Here is a 23,628-nt window from a genome sequence, read left to right on the forward strand (position 1 = left end):
CTCAGAACGATGACAGGATGAATCAACCCACCTGGTGTTATTTAGCGGTATGACAGGTGCTCAAACTGTCAGGAAGGGCATCCGGCCATAAAAACATTGCCTCAAAAAGGGAACCATGATTGTCATGGGGCCCGCAAAGGTAACCCCTACTCTAGTGGGGAAAATGGCCTTAAAACGATCATTCATTCATATTCACAGGTGCTCAAACTCAAGACCCTAAGATCTTAAGCCAGCCACCTTACCCGTTAAGTCAACACCAGGCTTAATTCGATCGATACGTAACCTAAACGGAAATTTGCTCATGTGGTTTATTAAGTCGGGCATCACATTAGTTGAACCAAGTGATCCATTAACACATGAGATGGACAAAGAGAATCATTTCTATGGTTGTTGCCCATTGGGATGTTGTACATGATGCCTTGGCAAGATCGATGGAGACAGCGATCTGTTAGCGTATACACCGCCCAAATAGCTATGTGGAATTCTCTCATGTAGAGATTAAATTCACGTCGTATGAACTTTGGCCGAGGTCATTATTTACTTTTAATGATGTTTATATACGAATCAAAAAGAAGATAATTGGTTTTGGGTCGTCCTTTCCGCATATCTCATGGGATTGTGAGTTGGAGAGGTGACCGTGATGGCGGGGAGGGGGTTGGCATTCCCTCAAGCAGGGATTCAACCCATGTCCTTATAAAAGGTCTTTTTCCGAGGTCACCGAGTCCGATCGGTGCAGCCGTTTGTGCGGCACCCGGGAAAATAAGGTTATGCAGGAGTCCAAACCTGAAAATGCTGGAGGCCAAAGCTGAAATTGGAAAAACAATATACCCTATTTTTCTCCAGGAGATCCCAGGATTACCCACCCAAAATATCGTTGCGGTCGGTTCAGCCGTTTTTGCGATACCTTCGAACGGACGGACAGACAGACAGATGGACGGACATTTGGTGAATTATAGTAAGATTACTTCAACAGTGCAGCAACCATAGACTCATGTAAATTTATAAACATGTCTCAATTGTCATTTGCTTTCAATGTCAACATTTTAAAGGCAAAAATATAATAAAGGCAAAAATTTATAATTTACAAAATTTATCAAAATTTACAAAAATAAAAGCCAAAAAATGTTTTAAGGCAAACAATGGCATAGCATCTTACAGCTCTCACACAAGTGATAACTCAGTGCTAGGAAACAGGTTGACGGCAAATGATAAATTTCAAATCTGCCTGCAGTGGACATGTTACGAAAGTGAACGATAAAAATTTTTACCAACCTGGTCAATCATATAGGTGTCAGCCGAAAACCGGTTTAGGATGCTTCCGAGAGGAGTGGTGTCAAAAAACCTATCAAAGGTGACACAAATATGGAAGATAATAAATAATTTCAGACATACATTTTTTTAAATAATCCTACAAACTGAAAATATCCAAACAAATTTTATGAACAAAAAACAAATATGCCCACAAAAATTAAAAATTTAAAAGAATCTTAAATAAAAGCAAACATTTGTTTACGGTAACTGTTCATTGAGGCATTCTCCCAAAATGTGTTTTCGATATGGCAAAATGCTTTGCTCAGTTTATACCCGATGGTATCTTTTGTGAAGAGTATGCGAGTCATCACAGGCATTCTGGCAATTTGTTTTTTCAAATATCCCTGCCCGAGTTACCTTCAGTTGAATGTCAGGCCTGGTCAGACAGTTTGTGGAAGACCAAATTTTCCCCTCGGCTGACTCCACAGGAAATTGGAATAAATTTGGGACCGTTAGGGAAGAAGAAGAAGAAGTATTAAGTAGTAGTAGTACCAGTAGGGGTACCCGAGGGGGTGGAGGTTGCCCAGCTGGGTGAGCCTTTCACTGCGGGGTTTTGAGGACATGTTGGACATGGAAAGGCTATGCAGTTATTGGCCTCATAGAGTCATGGTGATTATCTTTTGCCTGTGGCAGCACTGTCAAACCCCACATCCCAATATAAATTTTATAGCGGCCTCTGGTGGCTTCAAAACGGATGTGAAGGCCAAAGTGTGGTAGCTTAAAACCTTGCCCCGATTCTGAAGTACCTACATCCAAATTTTGGGACCTCTTGGTGCTACGGTTCGGCCATGAAATAATAACATACAAAGTCACAAACTCACAAACACAAATGCCCGACAGTGAATGTAAGCAAAAGCAAAGGCAAAGCTGACAGCATCACGTAGGAAATGTTGAAGGGCAGAGGTGAATAGATGCATTTAAATTATACAGCTTACTGAGGTCAATACAGGGTGAGTCAAAAGTAGCGCCGATTTCTATTTATTAACAATTATTTATTATTAACAATATTAGCAATATTTATTAATAACAATTATTATTATTAACAACAACAACATTATTAACAATTATACCCGACAATTATTAACATGACATCCCAGAAAGAATCTGACAGCCGAAAAAACAGAAATCGGACGCTACTTTTGACTCACCCTGTAGTTTGGTTGATCACTAAAGGTAGTAAGAACAACCAAGAAGCTTGTCAGACTGCTGTGGTCATTCAAAGAGTGATGATGTGATCAGGCAAATTACCTAGTCATACATTGGTCTTGCATCTCTAATTTACTTGAGGCTGACAAAAAGAACCACCTTTAGAGGCCATTTTTCCCCGCAGAGCAGGGGTTGGCCTTTTTTGGGCACCATGGTCCCCATTTTGAAGCAATGTTTTATGGCTGGATGCCCTTCCTGCCGCCAACCCTATTAGTCGCCTCTCGCGACACGCATGGAATTACCAGTGAACTGGTACTCAATTTGCCGACCTCGGAAGGATGACAGGCTGAGTCAACCACCCTGGTGTTAATTCAGCGATCGACCGGGATTCGAACCCAGGATCCTAGGATCCCAAGCTGGCACCCTAACCGCTTACCCAACACCAAGCTTACCCAACACGACAAGCTTAAGGCTGACAAAAAGAAGTTCTGATATTCCAAACCCACCAGTTTTAATCCAGGATAAATGTCCATAGTATAAATAATGAATACTAATTGTCCAATAAAGCTGGAACTTCATAAAATGTGTTCAACGATTTGTCCAAAAACAGCTTTATATTTGGCCGATAGTCAATGATTGTTTTTCTTTACAGATTGAGGCTCATCAAAATGAAAGGTAGATCTGACAGTGGGACAAATATCAAGGGAATGAACGAGCAGGATAAGAGGAACAGCAGGAAGGGAGGAAACACTGAAACTCGCAAGTCAGACGATATGTCATACTTTGTGTCAATCATATGTCATGTGTGTGTCCCACATACGTAATGTCAATTATTTGAAAATAATGTACAGGATGTTGATGCACATTGATGATGCAGCGTTAGCACATTTGCTTTTAGGCTATCATCGTTTGGACTAGCAAGTTGCTCGTGTCCGCACGGGATTCTAACCGGGGTAGGGATGGGGGCTGCAAAAATACAAATGGCGTCTTGTGTCAGCGAGCCGGTAAGCTCGGAGCAACAATTCACATTCATTGCCACATCTGATACAATTTAAATCGTCTAATGGTGACGAGGTGCTCCATTTGAAACTGTTTCTTCGATATATATAGCTTATTGATGCCTCTGGTCTGTAATAAAATTTTGTATTGGTGTCAAAGCCAATGATCAATTGCAAAATAATAGTGGGATTCTGAACCTGACTACAAGCTGCCAGACTGGCATTTCGCCAGGAAGACGCTGTGCATCACTGAATGTGCCGTTCCCTCGGATGTGACGATAACCTGGGGACACGAATACTGACATTTATTGCTGACGAATGTGAAAAATCCCACTGTGTCTTTTCATGATTTGTAGAGGAGTCAGAGCCGGCATCTGGACAAAATTCCTCAACCTCACCCATTTCCCAGGACCTGCAGGCCCAACCTGAAATTGATTCCCAGCCCAATATGCATGCCCTGCCAAATGATATGATTGTGTTGAATCAAGTTCTGAAATCTTTGTAAATGCTCCACATTTCTTGCCCCACCTAACCTCGGATTTATGTGACAATGACATCAATCATTTCACCAATAACAACAAAGCAAAAAGTATTTACAACCTCCTGCAGCAATAAATGAATACATCTTTGTAAATTATTTATACTGTATTGCTGTTTTTTGAAATGAAAATAACCATGGTTAGGTAATGTAGAGCATTAAAACAGATAATAATTGTAATCTTGACCTAGTGACAGATGTATAGGCCTCACCTCATGGGTGCGAAAACAAGGCGAGACAACAGGCCATGGTGCAGTGCCCGAGCGGCTCTTAGACCCGTACCCTCGACAGCAAGGGACGAGGCAAGGCAGAGAAGCATTCCCAACGAACACAGCACGACAAAGCCGGTCAAGTACCAACCGTGGTCAAAACCACACCACTGTTCAATGGAGGGGGAGGGAGGAGGTGGCTGGTTGAGGTTGGGGGGGGGGGCAGGGGATACTGCAATCTACTTCATATTGACATATGGCATTTATCTCTAGGACCTTCATTCAAAAATGGGCAAAAAGTGTTGATAAACGATATTGATAAGGCTTTATCATGACTTGTATCTTAATTTATAGTGTTGTGCTGATGCGATATAATTTTTTTTTTTTCATCACCATGAAAAATTTATAACAAAATAGTGCGATTCAGTCTTTTCTCATTGACTGTAACATTTCAGAGTCACAGAAACCTTCAGGTCATTGGTTAGGATTTTGTTCGGTAGGTCATAACCAATTTTAGCATTGACAATGTTGTACAAATACAGGTATTTGAAATGCGTTGCCCATGTACTTGAAAAACAAACTACTCAATTATCTGTGAACTGTCATGGCAGCTACATCAGCAGCTGCTTGATCCCAGTTCTCTCACAATACCTCCGCTGAATTGAGACAGCTGTTGTTGCCATGACTGCTGCGATTGGTGCTCGCCTTGCTGGTCCACAGTGCAAGCCAGTAGTCCGAAGCCAGCATAGCAGAATGTTTGAGGAGCTGCGAGAACAGCATGAGGATGAGCAAAGCAGGACCACAAGCTTCAAGGTAGCGTCTAACCTCCCTCCATGAAGTCTCACTGTCATGGAGATTCTGAGGCCCATGGACTCTTGCTTCTACTTCTGCATCTTCTGCTGTTCATACAATCACACAAATCCATGTTGGACTCCAATTGAGAAGGATGTATTTGATCATCAACTCCAACCATTCTTGGTGTCGTCTCTAAAGCTCTACACATTTGCAATGAAGCTATATTATTAGCCCACCTGAGTTCTGCTCTTCATAGGGTGGAATGACATTGGAATTGAAGGGCCAAATGACCTTTTCCTGTGACACAACAGATTTTTGCCATCATCGGAGGTTATCAATAAATAAATAAAAACCAGTCTTCCTACCTTCAGTCTCATCGTAAGATTGTGACCTGAGGTAGGCTTCCTTCGAGTACATGGCTCTCCTCAGATTTTTTCTCTCCAGCATGGTACTGCTGTCCTTCACAGTTTCCTTTCAGAGAAGAAAGCACCATCAGCCTTTGGATGCACCAAAATAAAAAACAAATGACACAAATTTCATGTTCAGCTCATTTCGTTCCGCTAATATTTCTCCTAACAAGACTTTGCCAGATTGATTTCTTTTAGCAACTGCATTTATGATCATGTATTATGTAGGACATTTATGGAGAACCCAACCAAACAGCTGCGTGGATTTCATTTGCAATTGCGCAGTCGCTTGCAAGTAATCTTTGATATATTATCAGCTTATTCCACATTGTCACAAGTAATTTATTTGCATTTGAATAATGATCTACTTTATGAGGTTGCACTTTACTAACCTATGGAAAACAAATGACTGCTGGATAATTGCACTGAAGGAAATCTGCATTCATTTCATAAAGCACGTGACCCGTTTTCACCCATGATCAGTGCAGCCACCGTCCAATACAAGACAAGACCCATGATCAGTGCAGCCACAGTCCAATACAAGACTCGTCTGGGATCCATCCTTTCTTTTAATGCCTGGTAGAAACTGGTCAAGTGTCACTGGAACATGCTCTTCATCTGTCTATCCCTTTACTCAGCCGGGATGGAGCCATGGTACATACTGTATTACTTGTGGAAAGGCACAGGTTCCGAATCCCTCCCCATCGCCCCGTTCCTCCTGTCTTCCCTTACCAGCTGCTCAATAACAGCAAGTGATATTCCCTGAGAAAATGTGGAAAGAAACTGGCCAACATCAACATCTCAGCAAATGGTTCTGATTGCATTAGCTCCCCATGATCCTCAAAACCAGTGCATCTGCCATTTCTTCTCCCCTTTCTCTGCTCTTCAGCAGGTTCTTTTCAGAGGATCACCTGCCTTCGACATGTAAAATTGCCAATATCAACCGCAAACACAATAAAACATGTCCTTTGGGTCTTTATGGGTCTTGGTTGCCCCCCCTTAGGGGTTTTAGCCCCCCCTTTCCATGGCCAAAAAAACCAATGCCCAGCACTCCCACCTCAGGTGACTGAAAATGGCATGGTCGTTGAAAGCCTCTATTGTGTGGTGATGGTGTCCTGGTGGGGTGATAAAAAAAACCAGCCATCTCCCCGGAAACCTATCAACATGACTTCCGGAAAACCATCTCCCTGGAAACCTCCCTTAACACTCTGCCTCATTGATGTTGATGAGTGTGCGCTGCGCATTATTAGTGGAAACACAATATAAAATAGCTACCTTCGTTCATGGATTTTTCTTCTGCCTGAAAATAAATCAGCATATGGAAATATCTGTACAACATAAATATGATTTTAATGGGTGGTTCGTGTGCAGCCACCCAATTGCTGGTTGCATCATTTTTCTGTGGGCGCGTCTGCCGCTGATGCAATGCCTCTCTGTAACCAGTTATCTGATACTCATTTTGCAATGCCTCTCTGTAACCAGTTATCTGATACTCATTTTGCAATGCCTCTCTGTAACCAGTTATCTGGTACTCATTTTGCAATGCCTCTCTGTAACCAGTTATCTGGTACTCATTTTGCAATGCCTCTCTGTAACCAGTTATCTGGTACTCATTTTGCAATGCCTCTCTGTAACCAGTTATCTGGTACTCATTTTGCAATGCCTCTCTGTAACCAGTTATCTGGTACTCATTTTGCAATGCCTCTCTGTAACCAGTTATCTGGTACTCATTTTGCAATGCCTCTCTGTAACCAGTTATCTGGTACTCATTTTGCAATGCCTCTCTGTAACCAGTTATCTGGTACTCATTTTGCAATGCCTCTCTGTAACCAGTTATCTGGTACTCATTTTGCAATGCCTCTCTGTAACCAGTTATCTGGTACTCATTTTGCAATGCCTCTCTGTAACCAGTTATCTGGTACTCATTTTGCAATGCCTCTCTGTAACCAGTTATCTGATACTCATTTTGCAATGCCTCTCTGTAACCAGTTATCTGGTACTCATTTTGCAATGCCTCTCTGTAACCAGTTATCTGATACTCATTTTGCAATGCCTCTCTGTAACCAGTTATCTGGTACTCATTTTGCAATGCCTCTCTGTAACCAGTTATCTGGTACTCATTTTGCAATGCCTCTCTGTAACCAGTTATCTGATACTCATTTTGCAATGCCTCTCTGTAACCAGTTATCTGGTACTCATTTTGCAATGCCTCTCTGTAACCAGTTATCTGGTACTCATTTTGCAATGCCTCTCTGTAACCAGTTATCTGGTACTCATTTTGCAATGCCTCTCTGTAACCAGTTATCTGGTACTCATTTTGCAATGCCTCTCTGTAACCAGTTATCTGGTACTCATTTTGCAATGCCTCTCTGTAACCAGTTATCTGGTACTCATTTTGCAATGACTCTCTGTAACCAGTTATCTGGTACTCATTTTGCAATGCCTCTCTGTAACCAGTTATCTGATACTCATTTTGCAATGCTTCTCTGTAACCAGTTATCTGGTACTCATTTTGCAATGCCTCTCTGTAACCAGTTATCTGGTACTCATTTTGCAATGCCTCTCTGTAACCAGTTATCTGGTACTCATTTTGCAAAGCCTCTCTGTAACCAGTTATCTGATACTCATTTTGCAATGCTTCTCTGTAACCAGTTATCTGGTACTCATTTTGCAATGACTCTCTGTAACCAGTTATCTGGTACTCATTTTGCAATGCCTCTCTGTAACCAGTTATCTGGTACTCATTTTGCAATGCCTCTCTGTAACCAGTTATCTGGTACTCATTTTGCAATGCCTCTCTGTAACCAGTTATCTGGTACTCATTTTGCAATGCCTCTCTGTAACCAGTTATCTGATACTCATTTTGCAATGCCTCTCTGTAACCAGTTATCTAGTACTCATTTTGCAATGACTCTCTGTAACCAGTTATCTGGTACTCATTTTGCAATGCCTCTCTGTAACCAGTTATCTGGTACTCATTTTGCAATGCCTCTCTGTAACCAGTTATCTGATACTCATTTTGCAAAGCCTCTCTGTAACCAGTTATCTAGTACTCATTTTGCCGACCTCGGAAGAATGACACGCTGAGTCAACCCCACATGGTGTTAATTCAACGGGATTCAATCTCAGGACCTTAAGATCCCAAGCCTACCTGGTGTTAATTCAACGGGATTCAATCTCAGGACCTTAAGATCCCAAGCCTACCTTGTGTTAATTCAACGGGATTCAATCTCAGGACCTTAAGATCCCAAGCCTACCTGGTGTTAATTCAACGGGATTCAATCTCAGGACCTTAAGATCCCAAGCCTACCTGGTGTTAATTCAACGGAATTCAAACTGAGGACCTTAGGATCCCAAACCACTAGGTCAACACCAGGATGCGATGATTCTAAGTTCAGATCACAGAAACTGGGTTTACTTTTCTACTGATTCATAATTTCCTCTTAACTTGCAAAAACGTGCACTGCTAACTTCCAATGTCTTAACCTGCACCACCAAAGGTGGATGAAGGTTATCTGTCTGCTTGTGAGCAGGATATCTCAAAAAGTTATGGATGGATTCGGAAAAAATTTGGAGGACAGGTTAGGTGTGTGACAAGGATGAATCGATTCAATTTTGGTGAAGATCTGCATCCGGATATTAGAATTTATGATTATCAAAGTGATTCTTCACAATTGAGAGATAGGACCAAAAAAGATATATAGCATGATATTTCAAAAAGTTGTGGATGGGTTATGACAAAACTTGGTGGATGAGTTCGTTTGGAAGGTGTTAGATGAAAAGAACAAGTTCCGGATGCAGATCGAGCCTATCAGTGGGATACAAAACAAACTTTTCAGCCTTACGGAGGTATGCGCTCTACCAAGTACCATGATGTGCCGACAGTTGCCAATCACTTTAAAAAAAAATTAATTCTCGGATCCAGACCTTCACCAAAATCGAAGTAATTTGTCCTTGTGGCATACGCAACATCTCCACCAGCTTTTGTCTGAATCCGTCCATAACTTTTTGAGACATCCTGTTCACAGACAGACAAACAGACAGGGGTGAAAACATAATCTCCATCCACCTTCATTGACGGAGGTAATAATCACCTATGTGTGCAGAGTGCCAGTCACCTCAATGAGATAAGCCTGGTGTTGTTGGCTTAAGCCTTAAAGGTTAAAGTGTCTTAATATCTTAGGGTCTTGAGTACGAGCCCCTATCTTGTCGTTGATATAGCATCAGGTAGGTCAACACCGTTTGGTGGTGGAGGTAATAATTATAATGTGGACGGATTCGGACGAAATTTGGCAGAGATGCAGCTTATGTGACAAGGACGAAATGATTCGATTTTGGTGAAGATCGGCATCCGGATCCGGCTACTAGAGGTTTTAAAGTGATTCTTCACCATTGGGAGATGGAGCCAAAAACGATACATAGCAGGATATCTCAACATGTTGTGGACGGATTTGGACAAAACTTGGTGGAGAGGTTTGGTGTCTGACACAGACTAATCGATTCGATTTTGGTGAAGATCTGAATATGGATTCGGATATGATAATTATTTAATTTTTTACGTGATTCTTCACCATTGGGAGAGAGGGCCAAAAACGATACAGAGCAGGATATCTCAAAAAGTTATGGATGGATTTAGACGAAACTGGGTGGACAGGTTGTGTGTGTGACAAGGAAATCGGTTCAATGTTGGTGAAGATGCGGATTCGGATCCGGCTAGTAGAATTTAAATGATTCTTCACAATTGGGAGATAGTGCCAACAACGATATATAGCAGGATATCTTAAAAAGTTATGGACGGGTGATTTTGATCAAATGTGATTCTGTATTGTAATTTTCTGGTCTACTCTGGGATACAAAACGTAAACTGTTCACCTGGTGGAGGTATGCTCTCTACTGAATGCCGTTCTCGTTTAGTTGGTGTGATGGGTCTTCCATTATCTTGTGAACCTTCAGCACAGCAAGTTTCTCATACAAACTCTCAATAAAAAGGACAAACATAGGGAAGGTTCGTATATAATACACGCTGTGCAATCTTCCTGGGTCCTACCAATTTTTTAAAAAGATTCTCTTTTGACAAATTCCCAAACGTACATATAATAATAATAATAATTCATTTATTTTGTATAGCGCTTTTCCAGAAGCCCAAAGGCGCTATGAAATTTTAAGGAAGAATACTTTAAATCAAGGTCAGACAGAAAAGACCCAAAGTGCTGTTAATAATTACTGACATTAAACTCTTTCAATTTCCGAAAAAGTACAATGTTTGGTTTGCTTTTCCGGCCAACACTTGGGAATTCTTGCTCCATTTCAATTTGCTATCAATCACAATGTCCACATATGTGTGCTTTTGTAATAACAATGTGCAGCATCAGTTTTTAGCAAGCGATGCATGTAACACCAGTAGAACGAGGGGTTAATGCCTGAAATGTTAGCTCCTCCGAGATTCCCACAGAAATTAGCATGCTCCAAGCAACATTCTGTTTATTCAATCCATCATTCCACTTGTCCACCAACGCAGATGGTCACCGGCCTTCACAAAGACTAATAATAATAATAATTCATTTATTTTGTATAGCGCTTTTCCAGAAGCCCAAAGGCGCTTTGACAGAGTGGCAAACATAATGCATAACAATACATGAAAACAACAATTGCAAAAAGACAAGAATCAATAGGGAAATATTTAAAGCAAAAGGAGGGAGAAGGAGAAGAGATAGTCAGGGGTTAAATGCTGTGGGTTGAATGTTGAATGCAGCGTTGAACAGGTGGGTCTTTAGTGATGTTTTGAATGTGGTGAGTGAGGAGGAGTCTCTGATGGTGTGAGGTAGTGAGTTCCAGAGGGTGGGAGCAGCGATGGAGAAGGCCCTGTCCCCCCAGGATCTGAATTTGGTCCGGATGGAGGGGGTCAGGAGGTTGGTACCAGCAGAGCGGAGGTTGCGGGTGGGAGTGTGTCTGGAGAGGAGGTCAGCCAGGTAGGATGGGGCCAGGTTATGGAGGGCTTTGTATGTCAAGAGGAGGATTTTGTACTGGATTCTCTGGGGGATGGGGAGCCAGTGAAGCTTGTAAAGGACGGGGGTGATGTGGTCACGGGTCCGGGAATGAGTGAGTAGACGGGCAGCGGAGTTCTGAATGTATTGGAGTTTATTGGTGATTTTTGAGGGTGAACCATAGAGGAGGCTATTGCAGTAGTCCAGACGGGAGGTGATGAAGGCGTGGATGAGGGTTTCTGCAGCCGTGGAGGAGAGGGATGGGCGGAGACGGGCAATGTTTTTCAGGTGAAAGAAGGCTGACTTTGTGATCTGTTTAGTGTATTTGTCGAAGGAAAGGGTTTGGTCAAAGATGACGCCAAGATTCCGGATGTGAGGGGAGGTGGATACTGGGATACCGTCGATGTTGAGGGCAAAGTTATGGGTGGATTTTGTGAGCGTTTTTGGGCCAATGATGATTATTTCAGATTTATCACAGTTAAGCTTGAGGAAGTTGATTTGAAGCCAGGATTTTATTTCAGTGATGCAGTTTGTCAGGATAGAGTGGGTGTCGGTGGAGACGGACTTGGTGGAGATGAAAAGCTGGATGTCATCGGCGAAGCAGTGGAATTGGAGACCATGACGGCGGATTAAGTGACCGAGCGGGGACAGGTAAAGGATGAAGAGGAGGGGGCCAAGAACTGAACCTTGGGGGACACCTTGGGGGAGGGGAGCAGTGGGGGATTTGCAGTTATTGATGGAGATGAACTGGCATCTGTCAGAGAGGTATGATTTAATCCAAGAGAGGGCAGTGCCGGTAACGTTAAAGGTGGATTCAAGTCGGGTGAGGAGGATAGTGTGATCGATGGTGTCAAAGGCAGCGCTGAGGTCGAGGACGACGAGAATGTTGAGGTTGCCAGCGTCAGAGGAGAGGAGAAGGTCGTTGGTGATTTTGAGGAGAGCAGTTTCAGTACTGTGGTTGGAGCGGAATCCGGATTGGAATGTTTCATACAGGTTATTGGCAGAGAGATGATGATTGAGTTGAGTGGCTACAGCGCGTTCCAAAACTTTTGACAGAAAGGGTAGGTTGGAGATGGGTCTGAAGTTGTTTAGGGTGTCAGGGTTTAGACCAGGTTTTTTTAGAATGGGGGTAACAGCAGCAATTTTGAGGGAAGGTGGGACGATGCCTGTAGACAGGGAGGAGTTTATTGTTGCAATGATAAGTGGAGAGAGAGCAGGGAGGGAGGCTTTGACAAAGCTGGAGGGGATGGGGTCAAGAGTGCAGGTGGCAGTTTTCATTCCTATGAGGAGTTCAGAGAGGTCAGTAGGAGAGATTGGGGAGAACCGAGACAGGGGATGGCAGGACAAGGGGGGGCAGGTGGTTGGAGGGGGAGCGGGTGCGGCGGTGGTCAAGCTGTTGTAGATGTTGTCAATTTTGCGTTGGAAGAAAGAGAGGAAGGAGATGCAGTTGTCTACTGTGAATGACTGGGTGGTGGTGTTCAGGGGGCGGAGGAGTTTGTTTATTGTCGAGAAGAGTGCTTTTGGGTTTCCGGAGCCAGAGTGGATAATTTGAGAGTAGTAGGCAGAGCGGGCGCGGGAGAGGGCATCTTTGTAGTGTTGTATGTGGTCCTTGTAGGCTTGGGAGTGAACTGTGAGACCCGTTTTATTGCGGAGTCTTTCAAGTTGGCGAGCACGAGTTTTCATCAGGTGGAGTTCAGGGGTAAACCAGGGAGCAGAATGGGTGAAAGAAACTGTTTTGGTTTTTACAGGCGCAAGCTGGTCAAGGCAGGAGGAGAGAGTGTGGTTGTAGTAGTCAGTGAGGTCGGAAGGGGTGTGGAGGTCAATGAAGGGAGAAGTGGACATTTTTTCAGAGAGGGTGGATGAGAATGAGGTAGGTGAAAGAGCGTTTAGCTTACGGAAGTTGATTGTGCGATAATGCCTTGGTGTTGGGGCGGGGATGTTGATGGTCAGAGTGATGGCTAAGTGGTCAGAGAGGGTGAGGTCGGAGCCATAGAGATGGTGCAAATTTAATCCAGTGGAGCAGACAAGGTCCAAAATGTGACCACGGATATGGGTAGGAAAGTCGACATGTTGAGTGAGGTTAAAGCAGGTGAGTAAATCAGTGAAGTCAGTGGTTATTGTGGAGTCAGTGGAGTCCATGTGGATATTGAAATCACCAAGGAGGAGGATTGAGGGGGAGAGGGAACATAGCTGGGTCAGAAAGTAGGAGAAGTCAGACAGGAATGATGGGTGTGGTTTGGGAGGGCGGTAGACGACAGCCATGACTGACTGCGTGTGACCAGAGAGTTTTAAAGCCAGGTGTTCAAATGATGGAGCAGATGAGATGGAGATGAGGTTGGTCTTGATGTCTTGACGGTGGATAACGGCAATTCCACCACCTCGGCCCTCCGAGCGTGGTTTATTGACGTAGGAATATCCATTGGGTGTGGTGAGGTTGAGTGTGTAGTAGTCCAGAGGTTGTTGCCAGGTTTCGGTGAGACAGAGAAAGTCCAGTTTGTTATCCAGGATGTATTCGTTCAGGATGAGGCATTTATTGTTGAGGGACCGGGTGTTGAACAGGGTGAGCTTGATGTTGTTTTGAACAGCAGGGATGAATTCAGGTGATTTAGCCAGGGTTCGTAGGCAGGAGGTGCGATCGTGTGGGTTGCTGTGATCAGGTGCGCTGGGACGAAGAGTGAGAGTGCGCTGAGCCGACCAGAGGACGGGGATGGAGTGACCCGATTGCAAATAAACAAACTTACGACCGGAGCCACGGTGAATGTACCTGGGTCGTCGGAGGAGTCCATTTGATTTGATGGCAGAGATGCATGATGGGGTGGAGCGGGTATTGAGCAGAAGAAGCCTTGCGGCGGAGTACTTCAGAGCCATGCCAGGCAGGAGCGAAGGGACGAGTACGAGGCCAAGGTCGAGGAGGCAAAGCGGCAAACGCAGCGGCAAACGCAGCGGCAAACGCAGCGGCAAACGCAGCGGCAAACGACTGCAGCCGCTAATCAAGACCACAGCGGCAAACAAGACCACAAGGCCACCAAGACCACAAGGCCACCGGCAAACAAGGCCACCGCCACAGCCACCGCCGCAAACAACGGCCTTTCAACGGCCTTTTGTGCAACGGCAATTGCACAAACAACGGGAGCGGGCCTTTCGATTCCGTATTCCGTACCATCAAAAGCAGATTCCGTTATCCAGCCGGAGAACACGCGGCACGTGCGCCTTCCGTTGGAGAACAGACAGTACCAGCTTCCCCATACACGACGCCATGGCGGCGTCCACAATCCACAAATCAAAGTCCACAATCCACAAAGTCCACAGTCCACAAATCCAATCCAATCCACAATCAAGAAAAGGCAGGACAGGTGTGAGATGTCAGGTCAGAAAAGTAGAAGCAGACCCTGTACATCCATCCAGTCGGAGAAGCGGCGAACATGCAGCGCCAGCGTCCTCTCGCAACCCTTTGTTTTGCATAACACCTAGTTTTGCATAACACCGGCAGAGATTGTTGTTGTGCCAGAGAAAAACGAATTGTGAGATAAAGGAAGAGACACCTTTTGTAGTTCATGGTGCTGCCGGTTGATTAGAGTTGTCCATAGCTGGTGGAGTTCTGGATCGTTTTTCTGAAAGTCGGTCAGGGTGCCCTGCCCACGCACATTGCCACCACTCATTGCAATTATCTGCAAACGAAAAACCATGGGAGTGAGAAAAAAAAATTACAGCACTCGATATCAACTCAAATCTCTGCCTTACTGCACACATCTGAACAAGATACCCAAAGGGAAGAGCAGCGAAGTGCTCGATATATTATTATGTTTTCATAACCCACATCCACGGCTATGAGAACATTTTGTCCGAGGATCGGGCTTTCTTGGTACGTTTGCGCACTTCATCTTGCAGACAAATAAAACAGAAGTAGCTTTGCGATAGCTATTGTAAATAAATAAATACCACAAAACCTAGTCCAGGATTGCTTTCCAACCAAGTTTGTAGAAAAGCCCATGAGAGGGTGTGCTGTGTTGGGCCTCTTTTTGAAAGAATGATCCCAATGCAGGAGGTGGAGGTGGAAAGCATCTGGGGACAAGTGACCACAACATAGTAAGAGGAACTCTATTGTTGAGATGTGATGTTTGGGATAGTGGTGTAATATTGTTGGATTTTATGAGGGCAAAGATCGAGGATATGGGAAGTGATTTGGGAGTTTTAGATGTTGTAAACGTAATGAGTGGGTGGTCTGCATCGGACAAATGGGCAACTTGAAGGGGAAAATGTGTCGGGTGCAGAGTAGATACAGTATATTCCAGTAGGGATCCCCTTCACATGCCTCCTCCCTCCAAGCCCTCTCCCTCCCACAGATCTCCCAATGTCCCTGCTCTCAAATGTTGTGTTTGTGTGCTTCCCCTTCTCTCCCCATCTTGTCTACTGCTCCCCTTATTATATACTTTGCATGTCTGTTTAATTTTTTTGTGTGATAAATATTAGCTCTTTCACGAGCCTCGATCCTGTATCCAAAAAACCCCCCCCAAAAAACGTATAAATGTAGAGGCAGAAAGAGATGAGGGTGGTTGAGCCAGGAGTTATGCAGTGTAATTATGGATGAGCAGAAGGCATTTATTCAATAAAAAACAACAGGCCTAGTGTTACGTGCTCCTCCCCAAACCCCGGTCACGGTGTACCTCCAAGCCCCGATAGGAGTCACGGCAGAAAGATGTGTTATTCTGTATGTCAAAGATCAATGGGGAAACCACACCAATTGATACCAACAAACAAGTATTGTATTAAGGTCACACAATAATAACAGTACAATAACAATATTAATCAATTGTACAACCAATATATCATTCCTATGATGGTACCATCAGTTTCGTACAATATAACTCACTGTGCTCCAAGTGAGCAAAAATAACATTCCCAATGTCTCTGTCCCAGCTTCAAACCAAAGTCGATCCACGCTCCAGTGATCGTCGGAACGATGTTGTATCGAGCCCAGAATCCCGCTCGGTTGACAGTCACACTGCCAAAGATAGGCAAAAATGTCCTCAAGTGGCGGCTGGGAAATCATACCTTCGGGTATGGACATTCAACGGCTCCCAATCGGCGAACCGCAAATTCACACTCAAAATCCACGTTACACACACACACCAGGTTAACGTCTGGATGCGGTGAAATGGTTGAAGCGAGGTGAAAAACCTGGAGCGATGCGAAAATCCAGCGCGAGGCAAAATGGCCAACGGTCCGTTCTCGAGACGTAACGGCACTCTAATGATTCTCTTCGGAATCAACCGCAAAACCTGTCATGCAGGTTTATCTGTCACAGCGATAACAACTCTGTCGCAGGAATCCCTTTCCCAGGAAACCCCAAAGTTCACTCGTGACCCTCGTACGCCAGCGTTTGCTCCAGACCTCCAAGTAGCTCAGCTCCTTCTCCGACCTCACTCGCTCCACCTCCTTTTCCTCTTTTTTTTTTTCTCCTCTTCGTCCGGTTCCCGATCCGGTTTCCGGTTTCTTTTAAAACACTAACTTTTTTTACCTTTTGAAAACAGTAATCTCTATTTCACTTAAACGATAACAATAATAGAACATGCAACCAAAAATGTTTACAGTGGATGAGAACCACAACAACGGAAGTGACGAATCCGTAACACGTCCCCCCCCCCCCCCCTCAAGAAAGAAAGTTTGAACATAGTGAAAACTTTCTTTTCATGCAAAAACTCTTTTAACAAACAAAAGTAAAACTCACCCCCAAATGATCAATTCACGTGAGCAACGATAATTAATATTCCCCAAAATAAAGCAACAAAACTTCCAAACAACCTACAGGAATTTCCAAAGTTAGTTGACTCTGGATAAAGCATCAGCAACGACATTGTCCCTGCCCTTTACATGCTCAATTTCCAAGTTGAACTCCTGCAAAGCCAAACTCCATCTCATCAACCTCTGATTTTTATTTTTCATTTTTTGAATGAAGGTTAAGGGGTTGTGATCAGTGAAGACTTTTATAGGAAAGGTAGTAGTTCCTAGATACACCTCATAATGCTGAAGCGCTAGCAGGAGAGCAAGGGTCTCTTTTTCCACGGTGGCATAATTTGCCTGGTGTTTGTTAAACTTTTTGGAATAGTAGCACACCGGGTGATCCACTCCATCCTCATCTTCCTGTAATAGAACTGGCCCAGCCCACACATCACTTGCATCAATGGCCAACTTGAATGGTTCTTGAAAATCCGGGGCTGCTAGGACAGGAGAGCTCATTAATATCGCTTTGACGTGGGCAAAGGCAGCTTGACATTTGTCATCCCAAATAAACTTGGTCTCTTTCCTCAGCAAATTCGTTAAAGGGGCTACCACATCAGAAAAATTCCTGCAGAACCGCCGGTACCAACCAGCCATACCCAAGAATCTCATAAGCTCCTTCTTCCCTTTTGGAACTTGGAAGCGATCAATGGCTTCTATCTTGGCTGTCACCGGTTGCACCTGACCCTGACCTACTACATGTCCTAGGAACACCACCTGTGCTTTTACAAACTCACTCTTAGATAAGTTGATGGTCAACCCTGCCTCGGTCAGTTTCTTGAAAAATGCATGAATTTGTTTAATATGATCTTCCATGGTCATGGTGTGGATGATGACATCATCCAGATAAGCCTCCACCCCCTCAAGGTCTGCAATGAGCTTATTAATCACCCGTTGAAATGTAGCAGGCCCGTTTTTCAATCCAAAGGGAAGAACCTTGTACTGATACAACCCATTTGGTGTGACTAAAGCCGAGATTTCCTTGGCTATCAGTAAGAGGAATCTGCCAATACCCTTTCAGCAAGTCAAATTTAGTTACAAATTTAGCTGGGCCTATTCTATCAATAGTCATCAATCCTCGGGATGGGATATGAGTCGGTCTTGGTCACTGCATTAACCCGTTTTAAATCCGTACGACAGCGAAAACTGCCATCGGGTTTTGGAATCAACACACACCTCCCCCGTCACCCTCTGCCATCACCCTCTGCCATCACCCTCTGCCATCACCCTCTGCCATCACCCTCTGCCATCACCCTGCCATCACCCTGCCCCATCACCTTGCCATCACCCTCCCACCACCCTGCCATCACCCTCCCACCACCCTCCCATCACCCTGCCATCACCCTCCCATCACCCTCCAATCACCCTCCCATCACCCTGCCACCACCCTCCCATCACCCTGCCATCACCCTCCCATCACCTTGCCATCACCCTCCCACCACCCTGCAATCACCCTCCCATCACCCTCCCATCACCCTGCCATCACCCTCCCATCACCCTTTATTGGACCATTTGACTTCTGTAGGGTTGGTTTTCTAAGGCTTGTATCAAATAATCAATTTATATCAAATCTTTTAAGGTGAAAGCGCGATGACGTCACCACGTCACGCGGCACGAATGCGCACCTGTGTCGTTGGAAGTATTGGCTTATATAGGGTTGGTTTTCTAAGGCTGTAGGCCGCACCTCATTTTGTCGAATAAAGTGGTATGCGGGTGGTTCCGGTATTTGGGACCGCAGGGACGGAAAGTGCAGCCGGCCCGCTCTGAAGGTTCGGATCGGGACACCGGGATTCATTCCGGTCGCCCGGTCGGCCCGGAGGTGGGGGTGCGGGGCCTGTCACGGAACGTCAACACAAACGGCCTGCCGGGGCCGCCCAAAAGTCGGGCGTGAGGGGCGCGTCCACTAATGGAACGCCTCTCGCTTCCCAGATCGAGGGCCACGTGGTCAGGAGAACCTCGTCCCTTCTGGTTGCCCTGCCGTCCCGCCGTGGGCGCTGGCAGGGTGTACTTCAAAATAAGCTTAAGTGTCAAGTGTTAGGTTCCTCCTTGCCCTCGCAAGGGAAAGGCTAGGGTCAAGCTCTTCCAAATTTCCAAACACTAGGAATCGGACATCTCAAATTAATTAATTAATTTGTTAACACATCTCAGTCGCCCGCGACCTCTCTAGCGCGGGCGTCGAACCAGTTCATTCCCGGTGCGACCGGGCCGAGTATCGGCCCGGCCGTGGCCGAAGCCGTTGATTCCGCCGTAGCACGCTAACGTGTAGGCTCGCGCGCCCCTGGTCCGCCGGGGCTCCGCGGGTGTCCTACCGTGCCTGGCTTGCCGGTGCCCGGGGACGGATCTCGCTGTCTAAACATGGTAGCGCTAGGCCAGTGGGACCGCCGGGACCCACGTGCACTCACATGGTGTTGTGCGCGTGGGCGGCAGTATCAGACCGGGGCGCCCAAAGGCGCCACGCACCCAAACGCTCCCCGGCTAAAGTTCATCCTGAAAGCGCCCACATTGTGCGGACAAACCAAGTCAAGGGCCACGTGGTCAGGAGAACCACACTGTGCCTATCGGCCGGCCTCAAAGACCGAAATTGTGACGGTGTCCATTCACTGCTGCTTGATTCGATGATGTCATTCTCCAACATATACTGAACCTCCTTCCGAAGATACTCCATCTTCACATGGTTCATCCGATAGGGGTGTTGCTTCACAGGAGTGGCTTCCCACACCTCAATATCATGATATACCAGGTCAGTACGACCAGGTACATCTGTGAACAAATGTGCAAACTCAAAAATAAGGCTGGATAGTTGTCCTTGTTGTTCACTCGTCAAATGACCTCATTTCTCATCTAAATGACAACACTTCCGAGTTCGTCAATCTGGGACAAGCCTGGTCATCAAAGTTATCAAACTTCACATCGGCCTCAACCTCTGGATTCTCTTGCACCCCGACTACAGGCACGACAGGTGAGACAGGAACCATTTTTTCCACAGGCTTCCTCTCATAATATTTCTTCAGTCGGTTGACATGACACCGCTGCCGCTTTTTCCGTCGGTTGGGAGTTGTCACCACGTAATCTGTTTCATTAACCCTCCTTTCGATTGCATAGGGATCAAAATACCTAGCCTGTAGTGGCTGACCTGGAACAGGAAGCAACACTAACACTCGGTCCTCAGGACTGAAATTTCTTATCTGAGATTTCTTGTCATGTCTCACTTTCATTTTATCCTGTGTCACTTTCGTTGCTTCTCGCAACTTCACAAGCCTTTGCCAATCTGTGCCTAACCGTTGACACATACTCCACCACTGTTGACTGCGACTCCTCCTGTAGCCACTGTTCTTTCACCAATTTCAACGGTCCACGCACTGCGTGTCCAAACACAAGTTCAAAAGGACTGAATCCCAATGACTCCTGAACAGATTCCCTCGTAGCAAACAACAATAAGGGTATTCCTTCATCCCAATCCTTGTCATTCAAAACAATACGTTCTGATCATATTCTTTAATGTCTGGTGAAACCTTTCCAAGGCCACTTGGCTCTAGGGATGGTAAGTACTTGATCTTACTTGTTCCACTCCCAACAGGTGTACCACTTGCTGAAAAAGTGTTGACATGAAATTGGAACCCTGATCAGACTGGATGACCTTAGGTAGGCTAACCAAAGTGAAAAATTTAATCAAGGCCTTCGCAATAACTGCCGCAGTAATTTTTCTAAGAGGCACTGCCTCTGGGAACCTTGTGGAAGCACACATGATGGTCAGCAAATACTGTTGTCCAGCCTTAGTTTTAGGTAAAGGGCCTACACAGTGAATAAAGACACGGCTGAATGGCTCTTCAAAAGCTGGAATTGGTTTTAAAGGTGCGGATGGGACTTTCTGATTAGGTTTTCCCACCAGCTGGCAAGAATGGCAAGATTTACAGAACTCCGCCTCATCACGTCGCAATCCTGGCCAGAAAAAATGTACCAATATTCTGTCACATGTCTTGTTCACTTCCAAGGTGCCCGGCCAAAGGTGTCTCATGCGCCAAACTCAATATCTCCTTCCGGTACGGCGGTGGCACCACAATTTGGTAATGAACTTTCCACTCGTCATTTGCTGTGGTCTCCATTTTCTCATTAGTATTTCCCCTTTCCTGAAGTAACCAACAGGTATCTTCATAGCCTCTTCCTCTGCAACGGCTTTATCAATCAAACCCCGGATCTCCGAATCTCCGTGTTGTTCTTCAACAAGTCTCTTTCGGAACAGCACCGTTTGTTCAGCCTCGTTCCCAGATGTCTCCGATGGACACTCCATTTCCTCTTTTGTTCCAGATGCCACCTTTTCCTTATGTTCCTTGATGTCACTCCCTTTCCTATTACCTCATCCAGACGTTTCCTCCAATACCTCTAAGGAACCCAAATCCACATCGCCTTCCTTCTCCTTCTCTTCAGAGCGCTACCTGCCCATAGCACGAGTCACGGCACAGGATGGAAAGATACCCAGAATCTCTTGCTCTAACTGTGCGGTGTTATTTTCCATACTGGGCTTTTCAACCAACATCGGATTACCCTCGACCATCGGCCAAATCATTCCCGATAATAAGATTCCCTCCACAGGAAGAGGGGCTTGTAAACCTATGGTGCCCGGTCCTGACACCAAATCAGACTTTAAATGGATGACATTAAGAGGAGCTTTAACGTAGCCACCAAACCCCTGTAAAAGAACACTAACACCAGTTGCCGTCTTCTCTGACAATGGCAAAATGCCATCAAGCATCAAAGATTGATGTGCTCCTGTGTCCCTCAATACCCTAACAGGTCTCTGGTTCGTTAAGTCTCCATCCAGTGACACAAACCCCTCTGAAATAAAAGGTTTGTAACCCTCTTGAACAAGGTCGTTCTGTGATGTCCTAACTTTGGCATGGGAACCTTCACAAGGCACTGTCCTCCAAGGACGATTTCTCGCATTTGCCAATGCATTCGGAGTTGCACTAGTTTGACTCCGCTCCTGATTTTTTCTTTTCAGGACGTAACATTGGGACATCAAATGCCCAGGTTTCTTGCAAAAAAGCGCAAGTAGACCCGGAGGAAACTCGTGGTCTGCCTCGGGCCCCCCGGAAGATAAGTCCGTCTTGGAACTGTAGTCTTCTGACCCCTAAAAGTGGCGGTATCAGATTTGTCCCCATAGTCCTCTCTAGGCCGCCTCCATGAAAATCTGTTCTCCGAACCTGATTTACCATAACTCCCCTGTCTAACTCTAGGCGAGAAGTTAGGTTTGTGGAACCCCATCCTGTGTGTCGAGGCATAGTCATCTGCTACGGTTGCTGCCTCATACAACTCTGGTACTTTCTTTTCATCCAGATGTACTTTAATGTCCACGTGGACACACAGTTTGAATTCCTCCACCAAGATCAATTGTCGTAACAGGTTGAAGTCTTTCCCAATCTCCTTCGAGTCACACCACCTATCAAACATGGTTTCCTTCATTCTGGCAAACTCCACATGGGTCTTGTAATGAAATTGTATCTAAGTTGAACCCAGGTGTTATGCTCTCTCCAACCACTGAGAGGCGTCCATAAGAACTCGGCCGAACATCGCTCCAAATCATTCCTGTGACATTTAATCTGAATGACAGTGTATACTCGAATGGTGCATATATCTAGATGTTCCAGGCTTGCTTGCATCAATTCCTTAACTCCTCCATGATGATGTAATCCTGATACAAGGCTTGATTATATCTTACAGGTGTTGCCAGAGATCGAATTTGAATTAAGTGTTGTAAGAAATCAAATCCTTGGGAGGCCATTGTCCTAATGGTAGGTTTAATTGGTAGGATGGTAGGAAGGTAGGAAGAGGGCTCCCGCTTCCTAATGGTAGGAAGAGGGCCCCCTCTTCCTAATGGTAGGAAGAGGGCTCCCTCTTCCTGGCATTCCTGAATTTTTGCCGGTAAGCTTCAGGGACCAATTCATAGGCTTTGAGAATGGCTTTCTTCACGATCTCATAATCTGCACATTGGTCAATCGGTAAAGCCGAATAGATATATTGAGCGTTACCCACCAGAACACTTTGCACTAACATAGTACAGGACCCCACAGGCCATTTTAGCATTTGAGCCACCTTCTCAAAATGTAAAAAAAACTTGGATACATCCTTTTCATTGAAGGGTGGAACCAGCCTCACATGCCTACCAACGTCCCAAGAGTTCTCACTAGTTGTCGAACTAGCCAGCATGGATACTACTTCTCTCCGTTCTCCCAGTAATTCCAGCTCCTTGAGTTTAAGTTCCTTCTGATACTCCATGTCCCGTTCCTTTAACTCCCTTTCCTCTGCTCTTCTTTCTTCTTCAGCTCTCCTTTCCTCTGCTCTTCTCTCCTCGAGTTCCTTTTCAGCTCTCCTTTCCTCTGTTCTTTCCTCTGCTCTTCTTTCTTCTTCAGCTCTCCTTTCCTCTGCTCTTCTCTCCTCGAGTTCCTTTTCAGCTCTCCTTTCCTT

General features: G+C 45.2%; 1 protein-coding gene across 2 annotated transcripts in view; it reads right to left on the reverse strand.

Moving 5' to 3' along the window:
• The window catches only part of LOC137411924 (ATP-binding cassette sub-family C member 8-like), a 242,092-nt gene that overhangs the window by 115,159 nt on the left and 103,305 nt on the right, over nt 1-23,628 (reverse strand). Inside the window, exons 22-26 of one of the 2 annotated variants that reach the window (XM_068097203.2) lie at nt 14,931-15,056; nt 5,363-5,468; nt 4,854-5,101; nt 4,206-4,372; nt 1,273-1,342 (exon numbers count right to left, since the gene is read on the reverse strand). In XM_068097203.2, coding sequence (XP_067953304.2) covers nt 1,273-1,342; nt 4,206-4,372; nt 4,854-5,101; nt 5,363-5,468; nt 14,931-15,056 — 717 coding nt within the window. The remainder of the gene's footprint in view (nt 1-1,272; nt 1,343-4,205; nt 4,373-4,853; nt 5,102-5,362; nt 5,469-14,930; nt 15,057-23,628) is intronic. The other variant, XM_068097207.2, reaches the window with a different exon arrangement.

Source organism: Myxine glutinosa, chromosome 1, assembly GCF_964187855.1.
Source record: "Myxine glutinosa chromosome 1, kmMyxGlut1.1, whole genome shotgun sequence".
Lineage (NCBI taxonomy): Eukaryota > Metazoa > Chordata > Myxini > Myxiniformes > Myxinidae > Myxine > Myxine glutinosa.